Source organism: Chrysemys picta, chromosome 2 (assembly GCF_011386835.1).
Source record: "Chrysemys picta bellii isolate R12L10 chromosome 2, ASM1138683v2, whole genome shotgun sequence".
Lineage (NCBI taxonomy): Eukaryota > Metazoa > Chordata > Testudines > Emydidae > Chrysemys > Chrysemys picta.
The window spans coordinates 230,967,753-230,992,923 of NC_088792.1; the positions used below are offsets into that span (position 1 = coordinate 230,967,753).

Here is a 25,171-nt window from a genome sequence, read left to right on the forward strand (position 1 = left end):
AAGGGGAGGCGAGAGAGTTTAGGGGCTCAGGTGACGGAGGCATGGCACCCCTGCTCTGCTAGTGCACCCCAACCCCCGTGCACTCCCATTTCTGCCATAAGAACATAAAAACAGTCCATCTAGCTCAGTATCCTGTCTTCCGACAGTGGCCAATGCCAGGTGCCCCAGAGGGAATGAACAGAACAGGTAATCAGCAAGTAATTCATCCCATGTAGCCCATTCCCAGCTTCTGGCAAAGAGAGGCTAGGGATACCATCCCTGCCCATCCTGGCTAATAGCCATTGATGGACCTATCCTCCATGAATTTATCTAGTTCTTTTTTGAACCCTCTTATAGTCTTGGCCTTGACAACATCCTCTGGCAAGGAGTTTCACAGGTTGACTGTGCGTTGTGTGAAGAAATACTTTCTTTTGTTTGTTTAAAACCTGTTGCCTGTTAATTTCATTTGGTGACCCCTAGTTCTTGTGTTATGAGAAGGAGTAAATAACACATCCTTATTTACTTCCTTCAGTGTGACCAAGGACCCTGTACCCCCAGCTGTGTCAGTGCTCACCAACCCCCTGCACTCCATAGCTGTGCCAGTGCTCACCAACCTTCCTGCATCCCCCAAAGTCATAGTGGGGGGAATATAGACATGTGAATGTTTCTTAGGCGGGGTTGGTGTAGTAATTAGAGGGTGGTGGACTAGTGGAATGGGAGGGAGAGGTTTGGAGCTGCAGTGAAGGGAGGGGGATGGATGGGTGGGGAGAGAGTTGGGGGCTCAGGTGAGAGGCTTGGGGGAGTGGAGGGGTGGGACAGTGGGAAGGAGGAGTGGCAGAGGGGCTGGGGGGAGAATGGGACAGGGGCATCTGTTATCCCCACATTCTCTCCTTTTGTGTGTGTGCACCCAGATCTGTGGGGCTCTTGCCCCTCTTTGGGGAGGTCTCAGCTCCCCCCTTGCTGCCTCCCATATGTGTGATAGGATCTGGGGGGGCCATGTCCATCAGAGTTTGGACCATCCCCTCCCTACTCTCATCATGTGAGCTGAGTTCTGGGTGGAGGGGGTCTGGGTCTTTTGGGGGTCTGAGGCCTCCCATGTGAGCCAGGATGTGGGGAAGCCCTGCCCCTTTGGGTGGGGAGCTGAGAATGGGTATATTTCATGCATATCTCAGGCTCTAAAGCACTCAGGAGGGGATGGGAACACACCCACTGAGATGAATGAAATAGTTCACAGCTCTTGGAGCTATTGTATTAGGTTGTATTCATCTCCATGGGGTGTTCTAATTCAGCTGAGAACCTCACACTGAAGTAAATGAGCTACTTCATATCTTTCAGAACTTCCTGTGCTGCAGATTGTTGTGTAGAGGGCCCTTTCCCTCCATCATTCTGTCTTTCCTGATGGATATTCTAAATGCTCTAAAATCCACATGCTTTCATGGATTTTCTTGAAATTTGCCATGCCTTGTGGGAAGAGTTCAGGATCCTCAATATGGTCTCCTAGACATCCCTTCAGTCCGCCGGCTTCAGTCAAATACCATTCCCTGGTAATGTAGACATCCATCCAGGAGCCAGCTAGAGTTGGCTGGCCTACCCTAGCTACCCATGCCTCTACTGCCAAGAAGGCAGAGAAATGGTACTATGTCCCAGCCCAAGGGGCAGAATTTCTGTTTCCTCACCTTGCTCCTAGCTCTTTACTGGTCCAGGCTGTTGTGGAGAGATTTAGGCAGTACCACTCCCAATCTACCCTGACTAATAAAGAGGGCAAGCATCTCGACTTATTGGGAAGGAACGTCTTTTCTTCTTCTAGCCTCCAGTTCAGGATAGCCAACTACCAAGCACTAATGGCTAAGTATGAATTCCTGAATATTTCAAAATTTGCACACTTTACTGACCGTTTCTTACAGGAGGACAGGCCTCGCTTCCAGGCTCTCATAGAGGAAAGCAAAATGGTTGCCAGAACCACTCTCCAGTCAGCAGTAGATGCTGCTGATGCATCTTCCAGGACAATGGCCACTGCCATCATAATGCTCAGGGAGACGTGGCTCCATGCTTCGGGGTTTCCCAAGGAGGACCTAAACTTTGATAAGACTCATTTATTTAATCAGAAGACAGAGGAGTCCTTACACACTTTTCCAGGGCCACCCTCCGCTTTCTGAGCATATATACACCTGCCCCAAAGAGAAAATTTCAAGGGTAATCATACAAGCCTAAACTGAACAGCAGTTCTTACACCAGAGACTTTGTAAGCCACCCTATAAGAGGGGAGGGTTCAAAAGACTTGCTTCGCCACACCTCTCACAACAGATTCATCATCTCAATTTTTGACTAAATGTTATTTTTGAGGGAGCTTGGGAGCTTGAGAGCTGCAAACCACTAAGTACAACACTTCCTGACTCCCATGCACCCTTTAGGGAATCATCTAGCTTTCTTTTTCAACACCTGGAGTAGAATAACAGACAAATGGGCGCTGAGCGTTATGCATTCTGGCTATATGACAGAGTTTGTCTCTTCCCCTTTAAAACCCCCTACCCCATCCCTTTTGGGGGCCACTTTCACAATAACATTCTTAAACAAGAAGTGGAATATCTTTTACAGTGAGCAGTGGTAGAGCGCATTCCTCTTCAGTACTAAGAGAGTAGTTTTTACTCAATATACTTGCTGGTACCCAAAAAGGATAGTTGGTGACCTCCACCATCTCAAACACTTTATTCACAATCACAAGTTTTGCATGGTCACGTTGGCATCTAAATTCCATTCTTGGAAAAGGACATGTGGTTTACAACTTTCGACATGAAGGACACCTACTTTCATGCGGACATCCACCCTGCTCACAGTCGCTTCCTCCAATTTATTGTGGGCTGTGACAGAGCACTGTTATTAACATCTGTGTCAGTGACATTGCTGCAGCATGAAGATGGCTTCAGGGTTCAGCTATGAGCAATTAAACTTTCTGTTGGGGGATTATGAGCACCTGGGTGGTAATCACTGGGCTAACGGTGTAATTGAGAGGAACAGGAAGCAATGAGAGGTCAGAAGGAAGCTCAGAGGATGAGCCTGGGCTGAGGAGTGAAGACTGCGAGGAAGCCTTCCCTTGCTTAAAGCCTGTATTACACTGTGATAATTTGTAAGAAAAGAATAAATTCATACCTTGGTGAAAGGGCAACAACCTGGTGTGTGTTTGTGACCATGAGACCATCTGAACTGGCTAGGCAGTGAAGTACACAGGGTAGCAGTGGAGACGCCCTGTGACACAAGCTCAGACTACTTTCAATACAGAGTACTCCCTTTTGGCATTGGTACTACCCCCAAGGTCTTTACCAAGGTGTTCTCTATAGTAGCAGCCTGTATCAGATGCTGTGGTTTCGCCATTTTCCCTTACTTCAGTGACTGGCTCCTTGGCGCCAAGTCATGCCAAGTGTCACAACCAGAGCATGGGCGGTATGACCTAGGGGTTGAAGCAGGAATAGGGACTCAGGCTGGGTCAGATACCAAGAGGTCAGAAGCCACGGCAAGCCAGAGGGCAAAACCAAGAGTCAGGTGTCAGGAGGCTGGCAGTGTCAGGTTACCAGGAGATCAGTAGGTGGCAGTAGGACCAAATATTGCAGGGGAAGCAGTCCTAAGCAGGGAGAACTCGGTTCCATGCACAAGTTCCTGTTCCTGGTTTAAATAGAAGCTGGGGATCGACCAGGGCCCCCAGTGTTCCACCAATCAGAGCCTGAGACTGGAGTTCTCTGTCAAAATTCAGCTGCTATTCTGGCAGCTGATAACAGATTACTAGGTGGCAGGTCAGCACTGCCTAGCTCCTAAGAGCTCTGTGGACCAGCGTTCAAGACCCATGGTCCCTGACACCAAAAAAGCCCATGCATTGACTTTGACAATGCAACAACTCCTCTACTCTTTGGGGATCAGTGTAAATACTGAAAAATCCATCCTCACCTGAGATATTGGCCTTTCCTTAAATGCAGTCCTGGCAAGGGTCTGCCTGCTGATCGACAGGTTTCAGGCTATGAACGATATCATAAATGGGGTTGCTTATGATCTCCAAGTGCCTATCATGACTGACCTCTCTCTCTCTCTCTCTCCTATGCCATGTGGCCTCATGAACTTATGTCATGCTATTTTCATGACTCCACCTTTTGTTAGCTACAAGTGTGGCTCCAAACTGACAGTCCATGAGCACTATAGTGACTGTTCCCACCAAAGTGATATTGTCCCTGTTATGGTGGAAGAATCCATGTTAGGTATGCATCAGTGTTCCCTTCCTTGCCTCCACACCAGGCAGGGCAGTCATTACCATGTATCCCTGTTGGAACATCTCGAGAGTCCATCCAGGATACACATCTATGTTCTAGAGCTGTGAGCAGTTTGAAGATTTTGCGAACCCTTTCTCCCATTCATTCAAGATCACCATGTCCTCATAATGTCAGACTAATTCATGACTGTCTTTTATATCAACAAATATGAGGGAGGGAGATTCTTCCCCTTGTGTGTAGAAGCAGACAGTTTGTGGAATTGGTGCATCAACAATCAGATTACCCTATTGGCAATCTAACTCCCAGGAAACCAGAATGTGCTAGCAGAGTCTCTCAGGCACTCAACACTTTGGTGTTGATCATGAGTGGGAGCTACATGACTGTGTGGTGAACAATATTTATGGTAGATTGGGGACCCTTGCCAGGGACTTGTTTGCCTCCCAAACAAATAAGAAATGCAATCCAGAAAGACTTTGACAAGGTCCCACACCAAAGGCTCTTATGTAAATTAAGTTGCCATGGGATAAGAGGGATGATCCTTTCATGGATTGAGAACTGGTTAAAAGACAGGGAACAAAGGGTGGGAATAAATGGTACATTTTCAGAATGGAGAGGGGTAACTAGTGGTGTTCTGCAAGGGTCAGTCCTAGGACCAGTCCTATTCAACTTATTCATAAATAATCTGGAGAAAGGGGTAAACAGTGAGGTGGCAAAGTTTGCAGATGATACTAAACTGCTCAAGATAGTTAGGACCAAAGCAGACTGTGAAGGACTTCAAAAATATCTCACAAACCTAAGTGATTGGGCAACAAAATGGCAAATGAAATTTAATGTGGATAAATGTAAAGTAATCACATTGGGAAAAAATAACCCCAACTATACATACAATATGATGGGGGCTAATTTACCTACAACTAATCAGGAAAGAGATCTTGGAGTCATCGTGGATAGTTCTTTGAAGACCTCCACGCAGTGTGCAGCAGTAGTCAAAAAAGCACATAGGATGTTAGGAATCATTCAAAAAGGGATAGAGAATAAGACAGAGAATATCTTACTGCCCTTATCTAAATTCATGGTACGCCTACATCTTGAATACTGCGTACAGATGCGGTCTCCTCATCTCAAAAAAGATATACTGGCATTAGAAAAGGTTCAGAGAAGGGCAACTAAAATGATTAGGGGTTTGGAATGGGTCCCAGATGAGGAGAGATTAAAGAGGCTAGGACTTTTCAGCTTGGAAAAGAGGAGACTAAGGGGGGATATGATAGAGGTATATAAAATCATGAGTGATTCATACCCTTTTGACTTTGAATATAGTTGGTGTGGAAACAGGAAGCTAGTGGCCAGGAGTATTGCAGTAGTGAAGCACTTCATACTCTCTGCATGTATCACAGTTAAAGAGGGACTGAACAGTATTTGTTGTAAGAGCAAACTCTCACAACCAGCATGAGTCTGTGACACACACAGTGACCTGTACACCACTAATTCAACTGAGGGCATCCCAAATAAGTAGAATTACTATCCTCATTAAGTATGCCATTGAATATTACCGGGTTTAAATTGGCTCTGAGAGAGGTTCAGTGTTTACTGGTTAAGTAGAGTGTGTGTGTAATATGCCTACAATAGCAGGCCCTGGCCTACACTTAAAATTTAGATTGACCTAGCCACCTTGTTCAGGGGCATGAAAAATTCACACTCTTGAGTGCTGTAGTTAAGCTGACCTAACTACTGGGGTGGCGGCTTACCTTTGTTGATGGAAAAATCTTTTCTGTTGATGTAGGAAGTGTCTACACTATGTGTTGCTGTAGCACCTGTAGTGAAGATGTGGCCTAATGCATTGTTGGTTTAAAAAGTAAATTAATAAGCTGTCTCTAGGGATAGAATGGCTAACAGACTTACTGGGTCATAGCCATGTCTTGAGTAAAATAAAAGATGCTGCTGGGTTAAAATCTAGACCTGATAACTTTGGTATGGGGCTCTGGGAACACGTAGGGAACAATTCTCAACAAGCATGTTTGTGTGAAAGGCTGTTTTAATATGCCACTGATGAAGATACGAAAAGGTAAAAGAGTGTAGAACGCTTTGTAATTGATTTAAAACTAAAAGATGTATAAATGAAATCTTCTATTTGATAAAAACCTTTTGTAATTTTAAAGTTAAATATAATAAGCTTAAATTATTAAATTGTTAAAACCTATTAGAATTTAACAATTTCTTTACACCTCAATTCTCCAGTTCTGTTCATAAATAGATGAGTACTAATGTCATTGTATATACTGTCTTGCAGCTAAGTGATGAGGAGGTAAACATCTAATATATTGCTGTTATCTCAAATACTTATATACCAAGTTGGTTATATAATACCCAGTTGGTTATGTAGTATTCAACAGCTGCTGGCACAGGTTGGTCCATAAATGCATGTTTAGTGAAGCACCTTGGTGTTAAGGACCAGCAAAATTGTTAAATAAATTCAATTTTTCTTTTGAAATAGTTGAATAATCTTTACTTTCTACTAATCAGTTCATTTTTTAAAAACTATGAAAATATTTCTAAAGTGCATAGCAGCTGGAAGGGAACTGTCTTCTGGGTGTATTAGGATAGTTTTGAAACTGGCTTGCATGCTTTTTACATTTGCATGTTATCTTCATTTTTCTACTGAGGCTACCAATTATCAATAAACATTTAAAAAAAAATTAGATACAGCAATTTAAAAAATATATATATAAAACTTCTTCGTTGATTTGAAAATCTAATAAAAATATAACAAAGAATATCTCCTATTCCTTTCTCTTTAAATGCTAGTGTTCTGAAATGTTTATTGTTAAAAGTCTCAATATTTCTTTCTTTTGCAAATTGAACTGTTACAGAGCTAGTATTTTTCTTTGAAGCATTCTTTCAAGAATTTACCTAAACATAACAGGAATGAAAATGCTATCAATGTAGAAATCTGGCAATTTTAAATACTACAGTATATAGACCACTGAAAATATTTGTATTCTGGACATTGCAATCATTTATTTCTTAGAAAATCCACAAAAGTTTGGTTTTAGAGAGACACTGAAAGTGTGTAAATGTAGATTTAAGTGTATTTTTAACTATTTTGAAAATTTGTATTTATTTACTTAAAAATCATTTAAACAGATGTGTACATTTGCTTATAACTACTAGAAATATGGGGTGTTCAGGAGGGTTTGGCACTGTACACAATTGAGGTTCAAAATATTTATGGCTATGGACATAATAAATTAACCATACTTTTTATCTTTAGCCTAACAGACTGAAGCAGTTTGGTTTGACAGAAAGAGCTTCTGAAGAGAAGGCACCGCCTGAAAGGCCCAGAGTAGCTTTCCAAACTCCTGTACCTGCACCTACTATTTCACCAGTGAATGAAGACTTTCACAGAGGATTATCCAACACCTTTGGTGAAATAGTGGCTCCCAGGTGCTTGTCTATAATGTTTATTTTGTGACTGTATGTTTGATAAGTTGGTTAAATAGGACATCTGTGGTTACACGGATTATTACCTTTCAGAATGTCTGCAAAGCAGATCATTGTGGTGCTTTTCCTTTCCCTCCCAATAATTAGCTAAGAGTGAAAGCAAATATTTTCAAATTTTTATTTTTTAAGTTAGTGAAAAAAATTATCTAGATAAAATAAAATAAACTTTTAATGAATGTGCTTATTTCTCTAGACCCCATTTTATGTATTTATTTATTTACACGCACACATGTGCTTATTTGTGCGCTCTCTCTCTGCCTCTCTGACTGAGGGTTTGTCTGCACTGCACGATTAGGTCGACGTAAGCTGCCTTGCGTCAATCTAGCTGTGGAAATTTCTTTACTTAAATTTTGGCTCTTGCTGACATAAGTGCCTCTCTACACCGATATAGTAATGTTATCTCCCTGAATGGCGTAGAGTCATGGTCGATGTAATTAGGTCAATGCTGTGTCAGTGTAGACACTGCATTGCTTCCATTGATCGTTAGTGGCCTTCAGGAGCTGTCCCACACTTTCAATACAATCAGTACAAGTGCTTCTAGTAAGGATGTGCTCTGCCAACACAAGTGTGCGCCCACACAAGCAATTTAATAACTGTGGTGGCTGTAAGCTGACATAAGGTAGGCTGACATAATTTTGTAGTATAGACATAGCCGTAATCTTTTCAGGTGTACATTTTTTGTTTTCTTTTAGACATGCCTATTGATTGAGAAATTTTGGGAGGCTGTATTGATGAAAATCATAACACTTTCTTAGTAAATGTTTTCATGGAGTTACTCAGTCATGTACTGTAGATTTATTACATCTATCTAGGCATTTTCATATTGTGGGGCATTTAAGTGAGATGAGTGTATGATATAAAAATCGAGGCAGTACAGTTTCACAATTGAGGCTCTATGTTTTAAATGTGAAAGGTATATATTACTGTTTCCCTGTTAGAACACTAGACATAAAGGATATAAATCTCAAATTTAAGAAAAGAGGACTCAGTCTTGTGTTTCATTTGGAGATTGTGGAATAAACAGTCCTAATTGAGGACCAGATTGTGCATGGATCTTAAATGGTTGAGCAATATGGGGAGGGTACAAAGAACCTTCTCACTACCCACACCTGGCCTGTGTAAGGGCTAAGTAGGATTGCAGCCCTTGTGCATGGGAATGTGTGTTGTGCAGGGCCTGCTTGATTAGTGCTCTTCAGGGGTGTGCTTACAAGGCACAATCAAGTCTTCAGTGAGAAGTCTTAACTGCATTAATTCTAGAACTCTCCCATACAGTGACTTCTCTGATTTTTTTTTTGCCCTGCTTTCTCATTTAGTAGCAGAATAAAATATTAAAAAGGCCTTATTCCTTTCTTTTGATATAGGATTGCACCTCTGCCTCCACCTCCACCCCCAACTTTGACAGACAACTACAGAACTCCCTATGATGATGCATACTATTTCTATGGGGCTAGAAATCCTTTGGATCCTAATCTTGCGTACTGTAAGTTGACTGCTTGGCAGACATCCAACCAATGAACCAAAACAGAAGCAAAAAGTTATTTCCTGAATGGAAGAAGAAACAAAGGGAGAAAAAACAGTTGGAAATAGAACAAATTGTCCTGGTAGCTAAATAAAACCGATAAAATGAAGGAAAATGTCCTGTAACACAAATCTATTTACTAGTGGATTTAAAAATCAATTTGTATCAACTGTGGGGGATGACTTTCAAGTCCATTGACTTTCACTGTAAATCTCTTCTCACTGTGAAACCTAACTGCTTGTGATTTTGGAGTATTTTTAAGATAGTGATAAATACTGAGCCATTTCTTTATGGTAGAATTTTCTTTATGAAAACTTTTCTGCAAGAAATCCTGTTATGTTTGAGGCCACAGATTCTTTTAATTTTAAAAAATTATAAGCACAGTTTCTTTACATTATGTGGACGTTAAAGTGGGCTGATAGCTAAGTTTGAGACTAGCTTACTGTTTGATAGCCATTTATCTAAGTGCTCTAAAATTCACATGCATAATTGGATTGGCTTGAAAACAGCTGTGCCTCACTGAGATGGGAGTGGGGTTAGTGGTCCGAATTTGAGGTTGTGTGAGCAAGGGGCTCCCAAGATACTGCCCCCTTAAAAATCAAAATGTTATAGTTCTTATAACTGTTACATGCATGGGGCTCAAACTCTGGCTCTGATCCTTCTCAATCTGCTATAACCTGTTTGGGATTGATTTTAGCTATTGTACAAAACTCCCCCACCCTTTTGAGGAAGTTTGAGTGACGTTGATAAGCCAAAGGAAGTCATTGGTGCAAATGCAGCAGGATGAGGTTTGTTGCATACCAGAGGGTTTGCAGGCAACCTGAGGTCAGAGTAAGTGGGTGATTCAAGCTGACATTGTGTGCTCATAGAACTTCAGCAGTACCCAGGTACTGTGAGTTCAAGTCCTGCATGGGGCAGCTTTCTGAAAATGTGTATTATGCACATTAATTGCTCTCTGACTACTTTCTGCAAATATTCTTCTGGAAGATGTTCCTGAGAGCAAAGTTTCTGGTTTAAGAGCCAGTATTTCAAAGTCCAAATACTCAGATTTTATTTTAGAACGATTGCCAAGGATAATAGCTTTAATTTAGGCTATATCTACACTAGCACTTTTGTCGGTAAAACTTTTTTCAGTTGGGGTGTGAAAAAAATACACCCCAACCGACATAAGTTACACAGACAGAAGTGCTGTCATGGACAGCGCTATATCAGCAGGAGAGCATCAGCCACCAACATAGCTACTGCTGTGTGTTGGGAGTGGTTTAATTATGCCGATGGGAGAGCTCTCTCCTGTCGGCATAGAGTGGCTACATGGGACAACTTATAGCAGCGCAGCTCCATTGGTACAGCTGTGCTGCTGCAAGGTCTCTAGTGTAAACATAGCCTAAGTAGAGGGAAGATGGGAGAATCTAGTAAGCAGCAGCATTAGAATAACATAATCATGCTGCATGCCTCCTCACCCATTTCTAATACCATTTCTTCTTCGAGTGCTTGTTCATGTCCATTCCAAACAGTTGTGTGCATGCCGTGTGCATGACAGCTGGAATATTTTTCCCCTACCAGTATCTGTAAGGTCGGCCTGGGTGCCCCCTGGAGTCGCGCCCTCATGGCGCTCAATATAGTGCCCTGCCAACCCAACCCCCAGTCGGTTCCTTCTTACTGCCTGGGACGGCTAGCTGGAACTCCCCGTTGCTCTTGCCTCAGCAAGCATGTGCTTCACAGTATTGTGTGTGTTTATAGTTAGATTCAGTAGTTGTTTAGTTAGTATAGATAGTTTTCTCTCAAGTATCCTTTGGGGGTTCCCCGGCTCTGGGGTTTGCCTCGGACTTGGGCTTTAAGCCGTGCTTAGACTGCGGCAGGTTTATGCCGAGAAGTCACCTGCACACTCTGTGCTTGAAGTGTCTTGGGGAGAGTCACCTTAGGGACCGTTGTAAAATCTGTAGAGAGTTTTGCCCCAGAACCCTCAAGGACAGAGAATAGCGCCTCCGAGCGCTGCTTATGGAGGCAGCACTTTGGCCTCAGTTGAACCCTGGCGTGATGGACCTGGCCCCAGGCGCTGCCTCTTTGGTGCGCAGCACTCCGGCACCGTTGACATGTGAGCCGGTGCTGAGGAAGGACTCCTCTAAGGACCTTTGACGCCTCCACGCACAGGTCCGAGGCATTGGTCAGGCATCGGTCTCATAAAAGAGAGAAGGTTGACAGAGCGTTCTGCAACCAGGTCTAAAGACCAGGTGGCCAGCAAGCCCACATCAGGTGCCCAATTGGTGTGGCCTCCGTCGACTCCTGCCCCAGGAGAGGTCGAGTCGAGTCCGGACCTGCATCGCTCACCAGTCCGCCGCCACGAGGACCTACAGCTTCCCTCAACACTGAAAGTGTTTGAGGCAGCATCGAACTTCCTGACACTGACAGTGCCTCCCTCCCCTCCAAGGCAGGAGAGGTTGCTGGCACTGGTTCCTGGCCCAATCCACTCTGTGGACAAGTCGGTGATGATGGTGGCGATGAGGTATCATTCCCTGTGAGCCATTTCCCGGCATCGGTGGTCCGTGTGGGGGAGCTGCTCCAGTCCCCAAGTTGGCATTGCTCATTGGTGCTAATTGGCTCCGCTCCTCCATGGTCTTCACAGTCGGAGACCTCGGAGTTGGAAGTGGAGTCATCATGCTCCAGTAGGAGCAGAAGATCCCACTCCCATCATGACTGACAGCCCTACCCAGCACAGTGGCCAGGATAGTGGCAGGCTTCTCAGTGGCCCTTCTGAACACCTTGGGCCTATTACCAGAGCCAGGGTTCCGGACTGGCATTGGTGGCTTCGGCATCCTTTGGAACACCACACATGCCCTCCGCACTGCTGCAGGGGACCCATCTGGCAGCTGCACTGAAGTTGATGATCTTGGCACCGACTTCTGCGGCACCAACCACGAAGAGGGCTCCATCTGCGACACCACCAGCGACGCTGACCGTGGCACCATCCACAGCACCAGCCACGGCTCCAGTGTTCCTTGCTCCTAGGGACCCCAGAGGGGCCAAGGGCAGGGAGCAGGCTCTGGTACCGGCTGCCATCTCATCCTTCTCATCTCTGGATCAGGCACTCACTGGCTCAGCAATCGCTCTGGCCTTAGAAGACAGCAGGGTCCTACAGCAGCTACTGAGACGGGTGGCCCAGAACCTGAACATTAAACCTGTGGAGGTGGTGGAGGAGGCCGACCCGATGGTCAACATTCTTTCCCCTCCATGGCCATCCCGTATCACACTGCTAATGATTAAAACCATCAGCGATGCCACAAAGACCCTGTGGCAGATCCCCGTCCTCATTGCTGCCTGCTGCCAATATGTACAAGCGGAGATACTTTGTCCCTTCAAAGGGGTACGGACACCTTTATACGCACCCCCAGACGGATTCCCTGGTAGTGAACGCGGCCAACCAGGGCTACCAGGGGCCCTCTCCCAAGAATCGAGAGGCCAAAAAACTGGACCACTTTGGGAGAAAAAATTATTCCACAGGGGGGTTCAGCTCTGTATCGCTAATCCCCAGGCAGTGGTTAGTGGGTACAATTATAATACTTGTGGGGCCATGCAAAAATTTGCAGAACTCCTCCATATGGACTCTCGTGAGGAGTTTTTTGCGCTAGTAGAAGAGGGCATATTAATTTCCTGTGCATCCCTGCAGGTGGCCCTGGATGCAGCGGATGCGACATCTCACACCGTGGCTACCAGGGTGGCCATGAGGAGGAGTTCCTGGCTGCAGGTCTCTACTCTTCCATATGAGTTGCAGTAGACAATCCAGGATCTCCCTTTTGAGGTTCAGTCTTTGTTTTCCAAGAAGACTGACTCGTCTGCACAGCCTCAAGGACTCTTGAGCCACCTTGAAGTCCCTTGGCCTCCACACCCCTGCCACCCAACGGAGGCACTTTAGACCCCAGCCCTCTCCGAGGAATTATCAAGCTCAGAGTATGTAGGACGGGTCGCACAGGAGAAATAGGAACTCAAGGAAGAGACCTCATCCCTCCTCTGGCCAGGGTTCTGGCCAGTCTAAACTCACCTCAGGCCCAAAACTGGTCTTTTGAAGGTACACCCAGAGGCAGCGCACCAGTGCAAAGACTGAATCCATCCCGCCTTACCTTTTTGTCCCGTCTTTGTTCCTTTCTGCCATGCGTGTGCCCATATTACGTTGGGTGCTCCGCACGATAGAGAGGGGATATTCACTCCAATTCTCTGCCCTTCCATTCCCCTTCCCCGTCCCTCTTCAGGGACCCCTCTCATGAGCAACAGGAGGTGCAATCGCTCCTCTCACTGGGGGCAGTGGAAGAGGTTCCTCTGGAGCAGAAGGGCAAGGGCTTCTATTCCCGGTATTTCCTAATACTGAAAGCCAAAGGCAGGCTCAGGCCCATCCTAGACCTGCAAGAGCTCAACAAGTTCATGAAGAAACTCAAGTTCTGCATGGTCTCCTTGGCCTCCATCATCCCTTCCCTGGATCCAGGGAACTGGTATGCCACCCTCAACTTGAAGAACACGTACTTTCATATAGCAATCACACCATACCACAAAAAATACCTCCTGTTTGTGGTGCACAACAACCACTTCCAGTTCAGTCCTTCAGTTCGGCCTGTCAGCGGCACTGTCAAAGTTAGACTCAGGACTCATAGTTTGTCGGACCACTCTGTTTTATTAGCACAGCGCTCTGCTAATGCATTCAGATAATGTGATTCCCCCATGCAAGATTCAAACAGTCTTATTTATACAGATAAAAGGGTGCGAACTAAACAAAGGGACAGAGAGAGCAAAATTGTAAAATTTGCCTGGGGCACAATATGCATATCTGCTTCCTTATTAATTCTTATCGATCTAAGGCTAATACGTCAACCGCCCTTAAATGGAGCAATTGATTAACAGTTAATGTCTGCTTTCCTGACACCTGGATTGCAGCATTTCTCATTTCTACTTAAACGTACATACAGCATTCTTTAATGCGTTCTATTTCTTTAATATAATTCATTTCACTTTCACAATACCTTGAGTGTTTACCATGCATGGCAGTCATGGCTGCGTTTCTGCACAGGCACCGGGTACAGGTGTTCCTGTACCTCGACGACTGGCTGATCATGGGCCGCTCCAGGGCTCAAGAAGAGGTGCAAGTTGGATTCATCATTGCAACATTTGAAAAACTGGGCCTTCCCCTGAACATGGGGAAGTCCACTTCGTCCCCTGTTCAGAGGATAGAGTTCATAGGGGCAGTGCTGGACTCAACCCAGGCCAGGGTGTACCTACTGGAATTGAGCTTCCAGGCCCTGGGCAACATCATTTAGAGTCTCAGGCAGTTCCCCACCACCACAGCAAGGAATTGCCTCAAACTCCTGGGACACATGGCCGCTTGTACCTGTGTGGTGCAACATGCCAGGCTCAGACTCCAGCCGCTTCAGTCATGGCTTGCCTCAGTGTATCGGCCAGTCAGGGGCAGTTTTGGACAGGCTTGTGACTTTGCCTCACCTGGCCCTCAACTCCCTTCTGTGGTGGCTCAATCCATAGCTAGTGTGTGCAGGGGTCCCCTTCGTCAGCCCCCACCCGACACTCTTGTTGGTTATGGGCGCATCGGACTTGGGCTGGGAGGTGCACCTCACAGACCTCAGGACACAAGGCCTCTGGTCTCAGGCAGAGCTCGCTCTCCACATCAATATCAGAGAGCTCAGAGTACGCCTGGTATGTCAGACTTTCCGAGTCCACTTAAGTGGGAGATGTGTATCAGTGATGACAGACAACACCAGCTGATATTCTATATCAACAAATTGTGGGGGAGGGAGGGTGTGCCAGGAAGCCCTCATGCTGTGGGACTTTTGTGTTGAGCAGTCAATACACCTGCAAGCATCATACCTCCCTGGAGTACAGAACGAGTTAGCGGACTATCTCAGCAGGTCGTTCCATGGCCACAATTGATCCCTACGTCGCAAACTCCATTTTCCATCAGTGGGGCTTTCCCCAGGTAGACCTCTTTGCCACACGGCATAATAAGAAGTGTCAGCAGTTCTGCTCCTTCCTGAATCACAGCCATAGCAGACGTGTTCCTCCTTCCCTGGAGAGGCCATCTCGTATACGTGTTCCTGCCTACCCCTCTCGTTCACAAGGTGCTTCTCAAGATACAGAGGGATCGAGCGGTGATAATATTGATAGCCCCAGCCTGGCCCCACCAACACTGGTGTACATTGCTCTTGGACATGTCTGTGGAAGCCCCAGTCACTTGGCCGCTCTTCTTGGACTTGATAACTAAGGATCACGGCCATCTCCAGCACCTGAACCTTGAGTCGTTACACCTCACGGCATGGAAGTTCCGTGGTTATACCCAGTGGAGCTTTCCTGCTCGGACCAGGTTAGACAAGTCCTCCTTGATAGTAGGAAACCCTCCACCAGGGCTACCTACCTTGCCAAGTGGAAGAGATTCTCAATCTGGTCGGCACAGCATTGTTCGTCCCTGACGCTCACCTCTATTCCACTCATAAGGGACTACCTTCTCCATGTTAAGCAGCAGGGACTGTCCAGGTCATCAGTAAGGGTTCACTTGGCCACCATCGCTGCCTTCCATCCAGACGCAGAGGGCTGGTCGGTCTTTGCCAACCCTATGGTTAGCCGTTTCCTCAAAGATTTTGACAGGCTATATCCGCAAGTTCGACAGCCGGTCCTGGCCTGAGACCTCAACGTGGTCTTTTCCAGACTCATGGGACCACCATTTGAACCACTAGCGATGTGCTTCCTGCTCTACCTCTCGTACAAGGTAGCGTTTCTGGTAGCGATAACCTCAGCCAGGACAGTGTCTGTGCTCAAGGCCCTAACGTCAGAGCCTCCTTACATGGTGTTCTGTAAGGACAAGGTTCAGCTCAGGCCCCATCCGGCTTTCCTCCCGAAGGTTGTCCCCCATTTCCACATGAACCAGAACATCTTCCTCCCAGTGTTCTATCCTAAGCCACACGCAAGCGGCAGGGAGCAGAGGCTTCACTTGTTGGACATCTGCAGAGCGTTAGCCTTTTACATTGAGAGAAAAAGGCTGTTCCAAAAGTCTGTGCAACTTTTCGTGGCTGTGGCAGACAGAATGAAAGGTCTTCCAGTCTTTTCTCAACGAATTTCGTTTTGGATCACGTCCTGCATCCGAGAGTGTTACAAACTGGCAGAGGTGCCTGCCCCTCAGCTCACTGTCCACTCCACTGGGGTGCAGGCTTCTTCAGCAGCGTTCCTGGTGCAGGTTTCCACCCAGGAGATCTGCAGAGCGGCGATGTGGTCCTCCATACATACTTTCACCATGCATTATGCGATTACCCAGCAGGCCAGAGATGATGCAGCTTTTGTTAGAGCGGTGCTCCAGTCAGTGGACAACTCTGACCCCACTTCTGTAACTTAGGCTTGGGAGTCACCTGATGGGAATTGGCGTGAACAAGCACTCGAAGAAGAAAAAACGGTTACTCACCATCTCGGAACTATTGTTCTTCGAGATGTGTTTTTCATGTCCATTCCAATACTCACCCTCCTGCCTTGCTGTCAGAGTAGCCGGCAAGAAGGAACTGAACGGGTCGGCAGGGCACTATATTGAGCGCCATGGGGGCGGGACTCCAGAGGGCGCCCAGGCTGACCCTACGGATACTGCTAGGGGAAAAATCTTCTGGCTGTCCTGCACGTGGCGTGCGCACACCTGATTGGAATGGACATGAACAACAGTTACGATACTGCTAGGGGAAAAATCTTCTGGCTGTCCTGCACGTGGCGTGCGCACACCTGATTGGAATGGACATGAACAACAGTTACGAGAAGGTGAGTAACCGTTTTTTCTTCAAAAAACAATGGAAATTCACTTTCCATAAATTTTAGTGCAGTGCCTGGTACCCTTCTAGAATGCTGAATACATATATGCTTAAATCTCTGAAAATCAGAAAACAAAGGGTTAAGATGCACATTAGACCTACACCACAACCTTTACTGTGCCTTCTTTCAACCTCCTCTAAGGCTACATCTACACTACGGGGGGGGGGGGGAGTCGATTTAAGATACGCAAATTCAGCTACGCGAATTCGACGTATCGCAGCCGACTTACCCCGCTGTAGGGACGGCGGCAAAATCGACCTCTGCGGCTTCCCGTCGACGGCGCTTACTCCCACCTCTGCTGGTGGAGTAAGAGCATTGATTCGGGAATCGATTGGGACGCGATAAATCGATCCCCGAGAGGTCGATTTCTACCCGCCGATTCAGGCGGGTAGTGTAGACCCAGCCTAACAGACATCACAGTTCTCTATCCTTGCAGGTGATATTAACCGCTGAAGAAACACAGCACTGGAGGATAGTAGGAGAAACTGTCAGACCATGTCCTCACTAAGGCAAACCTTATATTTAGGGCTTGGTCTACACTAAACCCCCAAATCGAACTAAGGTACGCAACTTCAGCTACGTGAATAACGTAGCTGAAGTCGACGTACCTTAGTTCGAACTTACCGCCGTCCAGACCCGGCAGGCAGGCTCCCCCGTCGACTCCGCGTACTCCTCGCGGCGAGCAGGATTACCGGAGTCGACGGGGAGCACTTCTGAGTTCGATTTATCGCGTCCAGACTAGACGCGATAAATCGAACCCAGAAGTTCGATTGCCTGCCGCCGAACCAGCGCGGTAAGTATAGACAAGCCCTAGGACAGACTTAATGAACAACAGTTGGCTACATCTGGCTTATACTTGACCAATTCTGCTTTGCACAAACCATCCTAGAGTTTCCAGATGTTAGCACCTCTTGATCCTTGTCCTGAGGACTCCCTCTGGAATGTTTCCTGCACTTTTCTCTGCACTGAAGTACACTGTCATGTATGCTCCTAGGCTGCTACAAATCCCCTCCCAATAATAGACTATTCTGCTTCTCTCCTTGTCCAGCTCTGTAACAGCACAGAAACAAGGGGCAGTTGGAGTGCATGCAGACAAGTGAGGGAATTCAGTGTTGTGGTACAACACATAACATAAGATGGCAAATTACTTATTCCTCATGTAAGCTTATTATAGGGCTGACCTGACTGAAACATACTTACAGTACATCCTCCACCCAATGACTTTTGCCAGCTCTAGGGAACACAGTTAAGATTACAGGTCAGGACAGGATGGTAACTCTGGATTTCATGGTTTTCAGAGGTTTAAGTATTAGGTTCATTTGACTTTCTGGAAAGGGTGCTCAACCTTAATTGTGCATTTAGTTTTTGGGCAGTCAATTATATTTTCATCTACATAACGGAAATGTGTGTCCATGTCCATGCTAGATTGAAATGGCTGTCTTTTACTGTTTAGATGGCACAGGAATGCTGGGAATGCAGCCTGCACCTAATATTGAGGATCTTCCAGGGAAAGTACCAGCAGATCAGGCTGTGTAAGTATTAGCTATGTTCATTTAATATTGTTTTAACTTCTGGTGTATTTACTAACAGGGATACATCTTTGAACCAAGAATATTAAAATAAATTCTTCAAACTTCTGGTCATGAGTTTCTGAAGTATAATTTAGCATATGAATTCATAAATGGATACTGAAAATAACAGAGGCTGTGAAAAAAGAAAAAAAATTCTCAAGTTTCACTTTTGTGTTTCAAGCAGGAATTACTTTTTTTTTATTAATTTTCTTTGTATCTGTTTTTTAAATTCAGAAGTAACATTGGCCAGAGAAACACAGGTGATAGACCCAGAGGTCTAGGGATATTTCCTGAAGAAAAACCAAAGCCCTTTAAAGAGTCAACTTTATCTTATCAAGAAGAATTGCAACAGCAGGTATTAAAAAGTTTGTTTTCTTACCAGCTAGGTATGCAAATGGAGATCTGAAAGTAAAACTGTGTTCATTCTTGTTCATCCACTGTCACCGATAATAAACATTTTGCAGTTGGAGCTTAGCTTACAGTTCAGTTGATAATGTATTTTGTGGAATAGAATTCAGCCCACTCTCCCTTAGACATGTGGGTTCTGTGGTGCTTGGTAAAACTTTGCTAGTAAAATTGAACCAGATATGAGTCTGAATACAAGCAGGAACAGGTGGCTTTTGCCACTTCCATTTTCCTGACCATAACCATGCTTTAATACTTCATTGCAAACTTTCAGGTACAATGGCAAAGAGGAGACCAAATATAAATGTGCCCAGAAATGTGGTGGTTGTACTGTTTGGTGTACTATTAAAAAGCCACGTGTAACAGCAGTGTAATCAAATATGCCTTTATACCAACACAGCAGAAAAAAGATATGTTCTTATTTTCTTTCTTGACTAAGTCTAATGTGTATTCTAGATCAGTCAGACTTCACCAAAGCACAGCATCCCGTTTGGTTCAAAAGACACTTAATGACCACCAGTGACCTTTACCAACCCTTTTCTTCTTTTGAATTTTGAAAGTTTGCTTCTTCCACCATCTCTAGTTCATGACATACTTCTAACCGTCAAAAACTTGTGGTGAGGGATTGTAATATAAGTTCTTCTAATTGAAAAAAATACATCATCATCTTCTTTTAAATAATGAAGAAATTAAAGAAGAAATGGGGGAGGGAGGAAAAATCTCCCCTTTTGATGGTCTATGTGAAAAAGGTATTGAAGCAAACAGGGACAACAACTGTTTAGCTTCTTTCATCCTCCCCAAAGCCTTTCACAGATTGCATTTCAGTGCTGCAGTTGGTATACAGCCATCTCTGAGGTGAAAGATTGTGGCCAAAAGGTACACGGGATTATTATTATTCAGTCACTGAGAGAACCCAGCACGATAAAGACAAACGAAAAAGATACTGTCACTATCTTGAAGGACTTGCAATCTAAGTAAGAATATGACTGTCAAGGGGAGGGAAAAGTGTATTACAGTTACAGCAATGAGAGCCTGTGGTAATTTGGGTTTGTTGCACATATCTTGGTGGTTAAAAAAATTATTATCAATAGCTATGATTTTAAAGAACTAGAGTAGTATTGGTAGTTCCTTGGAAGGGGGGGCACATGAAAGAAGGGAAGTAGGGGAGACATGGAATGAAGGTGAATATATAAGCAAAATAAAGGTCAAGGGAGAAAAGGAAGGGGGTTTGTAAAAGGATGAAGGAGAGAGCGAGTGTGTGGAAGGCAGAGAAGGGTAAAGAAGGGCAATAAAGAGGGGTTGTGTAGTGTAACAGAAACAGAAAAGAGAAAAACTATAGAAAAGTCTACTTGTGGTGTTGTTAGGAAGCTGAGACTATAAAGGCTCTTCTCCTCATGCCCAGCTTGTGCTTGTCAAGGACAAGGTCCTTTTATTAAACTGCTTTCAGAGGGGAGCTGGAATTTTGGCTTTGTTAAGAAAAAATCTATGGAGAACACATTTATCATTAAATGGATGCTGTCAATCTGGAATTTAATCAGTTTCTTAAGGATTTGAAGTAGTTTCAGATACTGCACTTATCCTTCTGTTTTTTGGCAATATTTATTGTTTCACAATCATGATGATATTTAAAAATGTTTTCTCCCTCCTTGCTGTATGAAAGACCCATGCAAAGAGATGAAACTGACCCTCTTATCTGATTAAAGGAGAAACTGCGAGACTGGTACTGTCAAATGAACAGACTAAAAATAGAGAGAATATTTTTTCTTGAATCTTTCAACTACAGCAGTATTAGAAATAATGTGTAAACATAGTAGGTAAAAACATTTGGACAGAAGTGTGGTTTTTAAGTTGATGTCTTTTTGATCTTTCAAAACTCTGTTACACACATTTTGCAGAGGTTAGTTTAATAAGATCTATCCTGCTGTCTGTGGAGGGAAAGAGAACTGAAGCAAAGGTGATATAGAAGTGAGGCATCAGCAAACATATCACCCCATGGCTGCACTATTTTACAAATGGTAGAGTTGTGTAACTTTTTATTGGGATTTTTATTTCTATCTGGCCACTAGTAAAACCAGATTGTATGTTTGGACTGATGACAATTTAGCAAAGTTCTAAGGGACCCAGAAAACTTTTCAAAACATCTAAAATAATGTTTAGGTTTCCAAAAAAATCTATGATAAGGTCTGATAAACTAGGTCTTTCCAGGGGTTAGAAGCAAGTGCTTGGGTCCTAGTGGAATATTGGCGATCTCTTATTTTCAATGGCATAGTTTCCATTCCTATTCCTGTAGGATCACAAAATCGTGATCCTTTAATCTGTGATTGGTACGAGACAGGGGTAATGGCTGTCCTAGACTTGGAAGTTTTGTAGTGCGTGTGTCCCTGTGATCTATTTGTTATCTATATGTGTGAGTGTACCTTATGGCAAAGGTGTTTGGTAAAGCTGTACTCAGTATGTGGTTTGGAGAAGTTGGCTATGAAGTTTTTGTGACTAATTTGATGTGGATACCTAAGGACTGGTCCACACTAACCCCCAACTTTGAACTAAGATAAGCAACTTCAGCTACGTGAATAACGTAGCTGAAGTTGAAGTATCTTAGTTCGAACTTACTGCGGGTCCACATGCGGCAGGCAGGCTCCCCCGTCAACTCCGCATACTCCTCTCGCGGAGCAGGAGTACCGGTGTTGACGGCGAGCACGTCCGGGATTGATTTGTCGCGTCTAGACAAGACGCGATAAATTGATCCCAGAAGATCGATTGCTTACCGCCGGACCCGGAGGTAAGTATAGACGTATCCGAAGAGTACAAAAGAAAACAATAGCACTCAGCTTGCTCTGAGTTCTTTACTTCCAAATATATTTATTTTTATTAGAAGTTTGTGTAACTGAGTGTTATCCTCTCTTTAGATAAGAGAAAGAGAAGAACGACGCAGACGAGAGAAAGAGGAAAAGGAACGATATGAAACCAAGTTAGAAGCTGAAATGAGAAATTACAATCCTTGGGGAAAAGGAGGTGGTGGGGCTCCTCTCAGAGATACAAAAGGAAATCTTATAAGTATGTTTGAAAATAAGGGTCTTCTCTTTAAGACATCTATTGTTTTCTTCTCTTTAAGTTACTAGCTTTATTCCGACAAACATTGTTATTCTTTGTATCACATCTTTGGTGTATATGGCACTTTACAGGAAAGGAAGAACACTTGGCCAGCGCCCTTAGAAGCGTGCAATCCTAGGAATCAAATCCTGTTTGCTTTATTTAAGGGAATGGTTTCATTGGCTTCAATGGAACTATTTTCCCTAGTAAGAAGAGCAGGATTTAAGTTGTCCATCTGTTTGGGATTAACAAGAAATGACAGCAGACAAGGGGGGTATTGCTTGTGTATTAATTATTCTGATTACTTAAGAATTCCCAGTTAATACTGAGGTTTGCTAAGTTCTTGTTCCAAGATCAGACACACTGTTATTAAAATTAAAGTTTAATTGGGAACCCTGATGTGCACTGTTGCAACACACACACTTTTTGAATTTGCAATAGTTTTATTAACAGAATTAGCAAAGTTACAAACACTCCAATCCTGCAAGGTAGGTAGAGATACTACAGAATGTGCTCTGAGCATCTATATGCTCTCACTATCCCTTCCAAAAGGGTTAATTATCCTAACCGCCATCACTACCACCAGTGGTCATCATCCTGGCATCTCCCAAGAGTTACATCTCCCAAGGCACACAGGCTGGGATACGACTTTTATAATGTGTTATGCTGACACCACTATACCTAATGCATATTCCATAGGGGTTTCTCCCCTTTTCCTTATTTGTATTTCCTCACCCTACTAATGTTGGGGTGCCCTTCTCCCACAGATTAGTAATCTGTTGACCTCAAGTTTATTAGCATATAAATTAGTTACCCTGGCACTCTTATGGTCAGACATCTGCTGATGATCCTAACTTAAAATATCCCAAGCTGATATAAGCTAGCATCTTGTGATTACTTGGTGGCAGTTTAGTCATTACAGCGTTCTGTCTTGTGATATCTTATGATCTAGGGTTACTCCTTGTTAGCTACTTATGCTAAGGCTTTTGGGCCTGATGCTTTATTTGCTAAACTATTGTCTTACAGGCCTTGTAAATTCATTCTATTACTGCCTTAACTTATACCCATGCCTTACCTAGCAAATACTTATAACTATAGGCTACAGGGGCAAGAAAAGGCAACCGAAAAAGTGGAAAGGATTGCTAGATGAAAAGATTTCCAGTACGTTAGGCCCTGTAATACCTATTTGTGTGTTTGGTGTGATATACTTTAATTTTAAATGTTTCCATAGGAGCAGTACATTACAACAATATCACTTCTAATCATGGAGCCTCTACTTGGGACAAATAGACTAAGAACAAATCTGAATGAGTCCATAAAGGGAAGTGGAATATTATTTGAGCTTGCCCACTGTGATAGCCTTGTAAATTGTCATATAAAGACAGTCAGATACTAATAATATTCAGCATTTATTTATTCTTTGTGTTTTGCAAAGTACTGAGTACTTAATCATCACAGTACCTTTGTAAGAAAGAGATGGAGATAGACAAACAGGGAAACTGCAACACAGGGAAATAATTTATCCAAGGCCACAAAACAAGTCAGTGGCAGGTCTGGGATTAAATTTCAAGTTCCTAGGTCCCTATCCTGAGCTCAGTCCTCCAGATCAGGGTAGCTGAGAATGGTTGGGAAAGACACAAGTTACATTGTTTACCATGAGCTCTTGAACAATAGTTTCTGTATTAAAAAAACAAAAACAAAACAGAACAAAACAAAATACCATTAGAGGGAAAAAAAATTTTTTTGTTTGACTTTCAGCAGGCCCAGTCAGATCTGTTCACCTCAAAATAAAATGCAGTAGAGGTCAAATTCATTCCAATACAGAAGGTCTCCTATACTATTTGCTATTTGAGCCAAATTTTCTGTCTTCCTCTCACAAGACTGCAGAGCAGCTGTGGAGCCCCTTCGTAGAGGTTGCTTTATCTCAGTGGGTGAAGTAGCCTTTATGGGCTTGTATATGGTCCTCTCTGTGAGGAGAGATTGGAAGATCTGCATAGAAGAATACTACCCCTGTTTTCACCGCTCTTATTGGCCTACCTGCACACCATTCCTTCCTGCCCTCAGTGCATTATTGTGCAGGAATCTCTTACCTAGCTGACCCTGCAGCCATGGAGAAGAGGGGTGGATTTGTCTGTACAGACTTAAGTGATCCCTAAGGCTTTCTGTGGGTAAATTTTACTGTAACAAGCACTTTTTCTCAAAGAAGCCTAATTCCAACAATGTATTTTCATGCTTCTTCACCGCTTGGTCATTTAACCAAGGGGATAATAACCTGAGTAGCACTGTTAGCATCATGTCTAGGTGTTCTTGTAATGTGTAAAAACTCAAAGGTAGGGGTTTTGTATTTTTTTTTTCTTGATGCACTGAATGCCACTCATGAGTCTTCAAAATAAGTGAATGTTTGATGATTACCCTCAGGAAGGGAAAGTCGGTTCTTCTAATATAAGTAAACCTCCTATTCACTTTAATGTACAAGTCAATTCCCTCTGTTGTTTCAAGGGTTTGGGACTGCTCAATATGTAATATTGAGAAATGCCCGATGCAAAGCACAACATGGTAAAGGAAAAATTAATAGTTGTGGCTCAGAGCATGTTATCATGCTTAGTCTGAATTAGTACTTTTATAGTGCTCAAAATTTCAACTTGCAGTTCTTGTTTCTCCGTGCAAAAGTATATTGACCTAGCTGTTTGGTTTAGGTTGAATCATATTCTGTTTGACTCTAATTCTTCTTGCATTTGAAGTGAATGCCCAACAAAAAAAATGGGAGAATTTCTGAAGTCTGTGTGCATTTCATTATTATATCAAAACTTCAATATAACATTGAGTTAGAGTACTTGATGACCTCAATATAAAATACAGCTGAATTCAGGACCAAAGCAGTTTGTTTGGAAATTAAGGCTAGCCACTGTGTGGCTAAAATATAGATTTAGGAACCTAAGTTTTAGGTTCCCAGTTTCAAAATTTTTGGCCATATCCACAGCTTTGTGTGAAATGACATGGCATACCGTGTTATATGTAAA

General features: G+C 43.9%; 1 protein-coding gene across 3 annotated transcripts in view; it reads left to right on the top strand.

Moving 5' to 3' along the window:
* CSPP1 (centrosome and spindle pole associated protein 1) overlaps positions 1-25,171 on the top strand; it is a 140,312-nt gene that overhangs the window by 48,753 nt on the left and 66,388 nt on the right. For all 3 annotated transcript variants that reach the window (XM_065585721.1, XM_065585719.1, XM_065585722.1), the window contains 5 exons: positions 7,501-7,673; positions 9,092-9,210; positions 18,539-18,617; positions 18,891-19,011; positions 21,968-22,115. In XM_065585721.1, the coding sequence (XP_065441793.1) occupies positions 7,501-7,673; positions 9,092-9,210; positions 18,539-18,617; positions 18,891-19,011; positions 21,968-22,115 (640 nt within the window). The remainder of the gene's footprint in view (positions 1-7,500; positions 7,674-9,091; positions 9,211-18,538; positions 18,618-18,890; positions 19,012-21,967; positions 22,116-25,171) is intronic.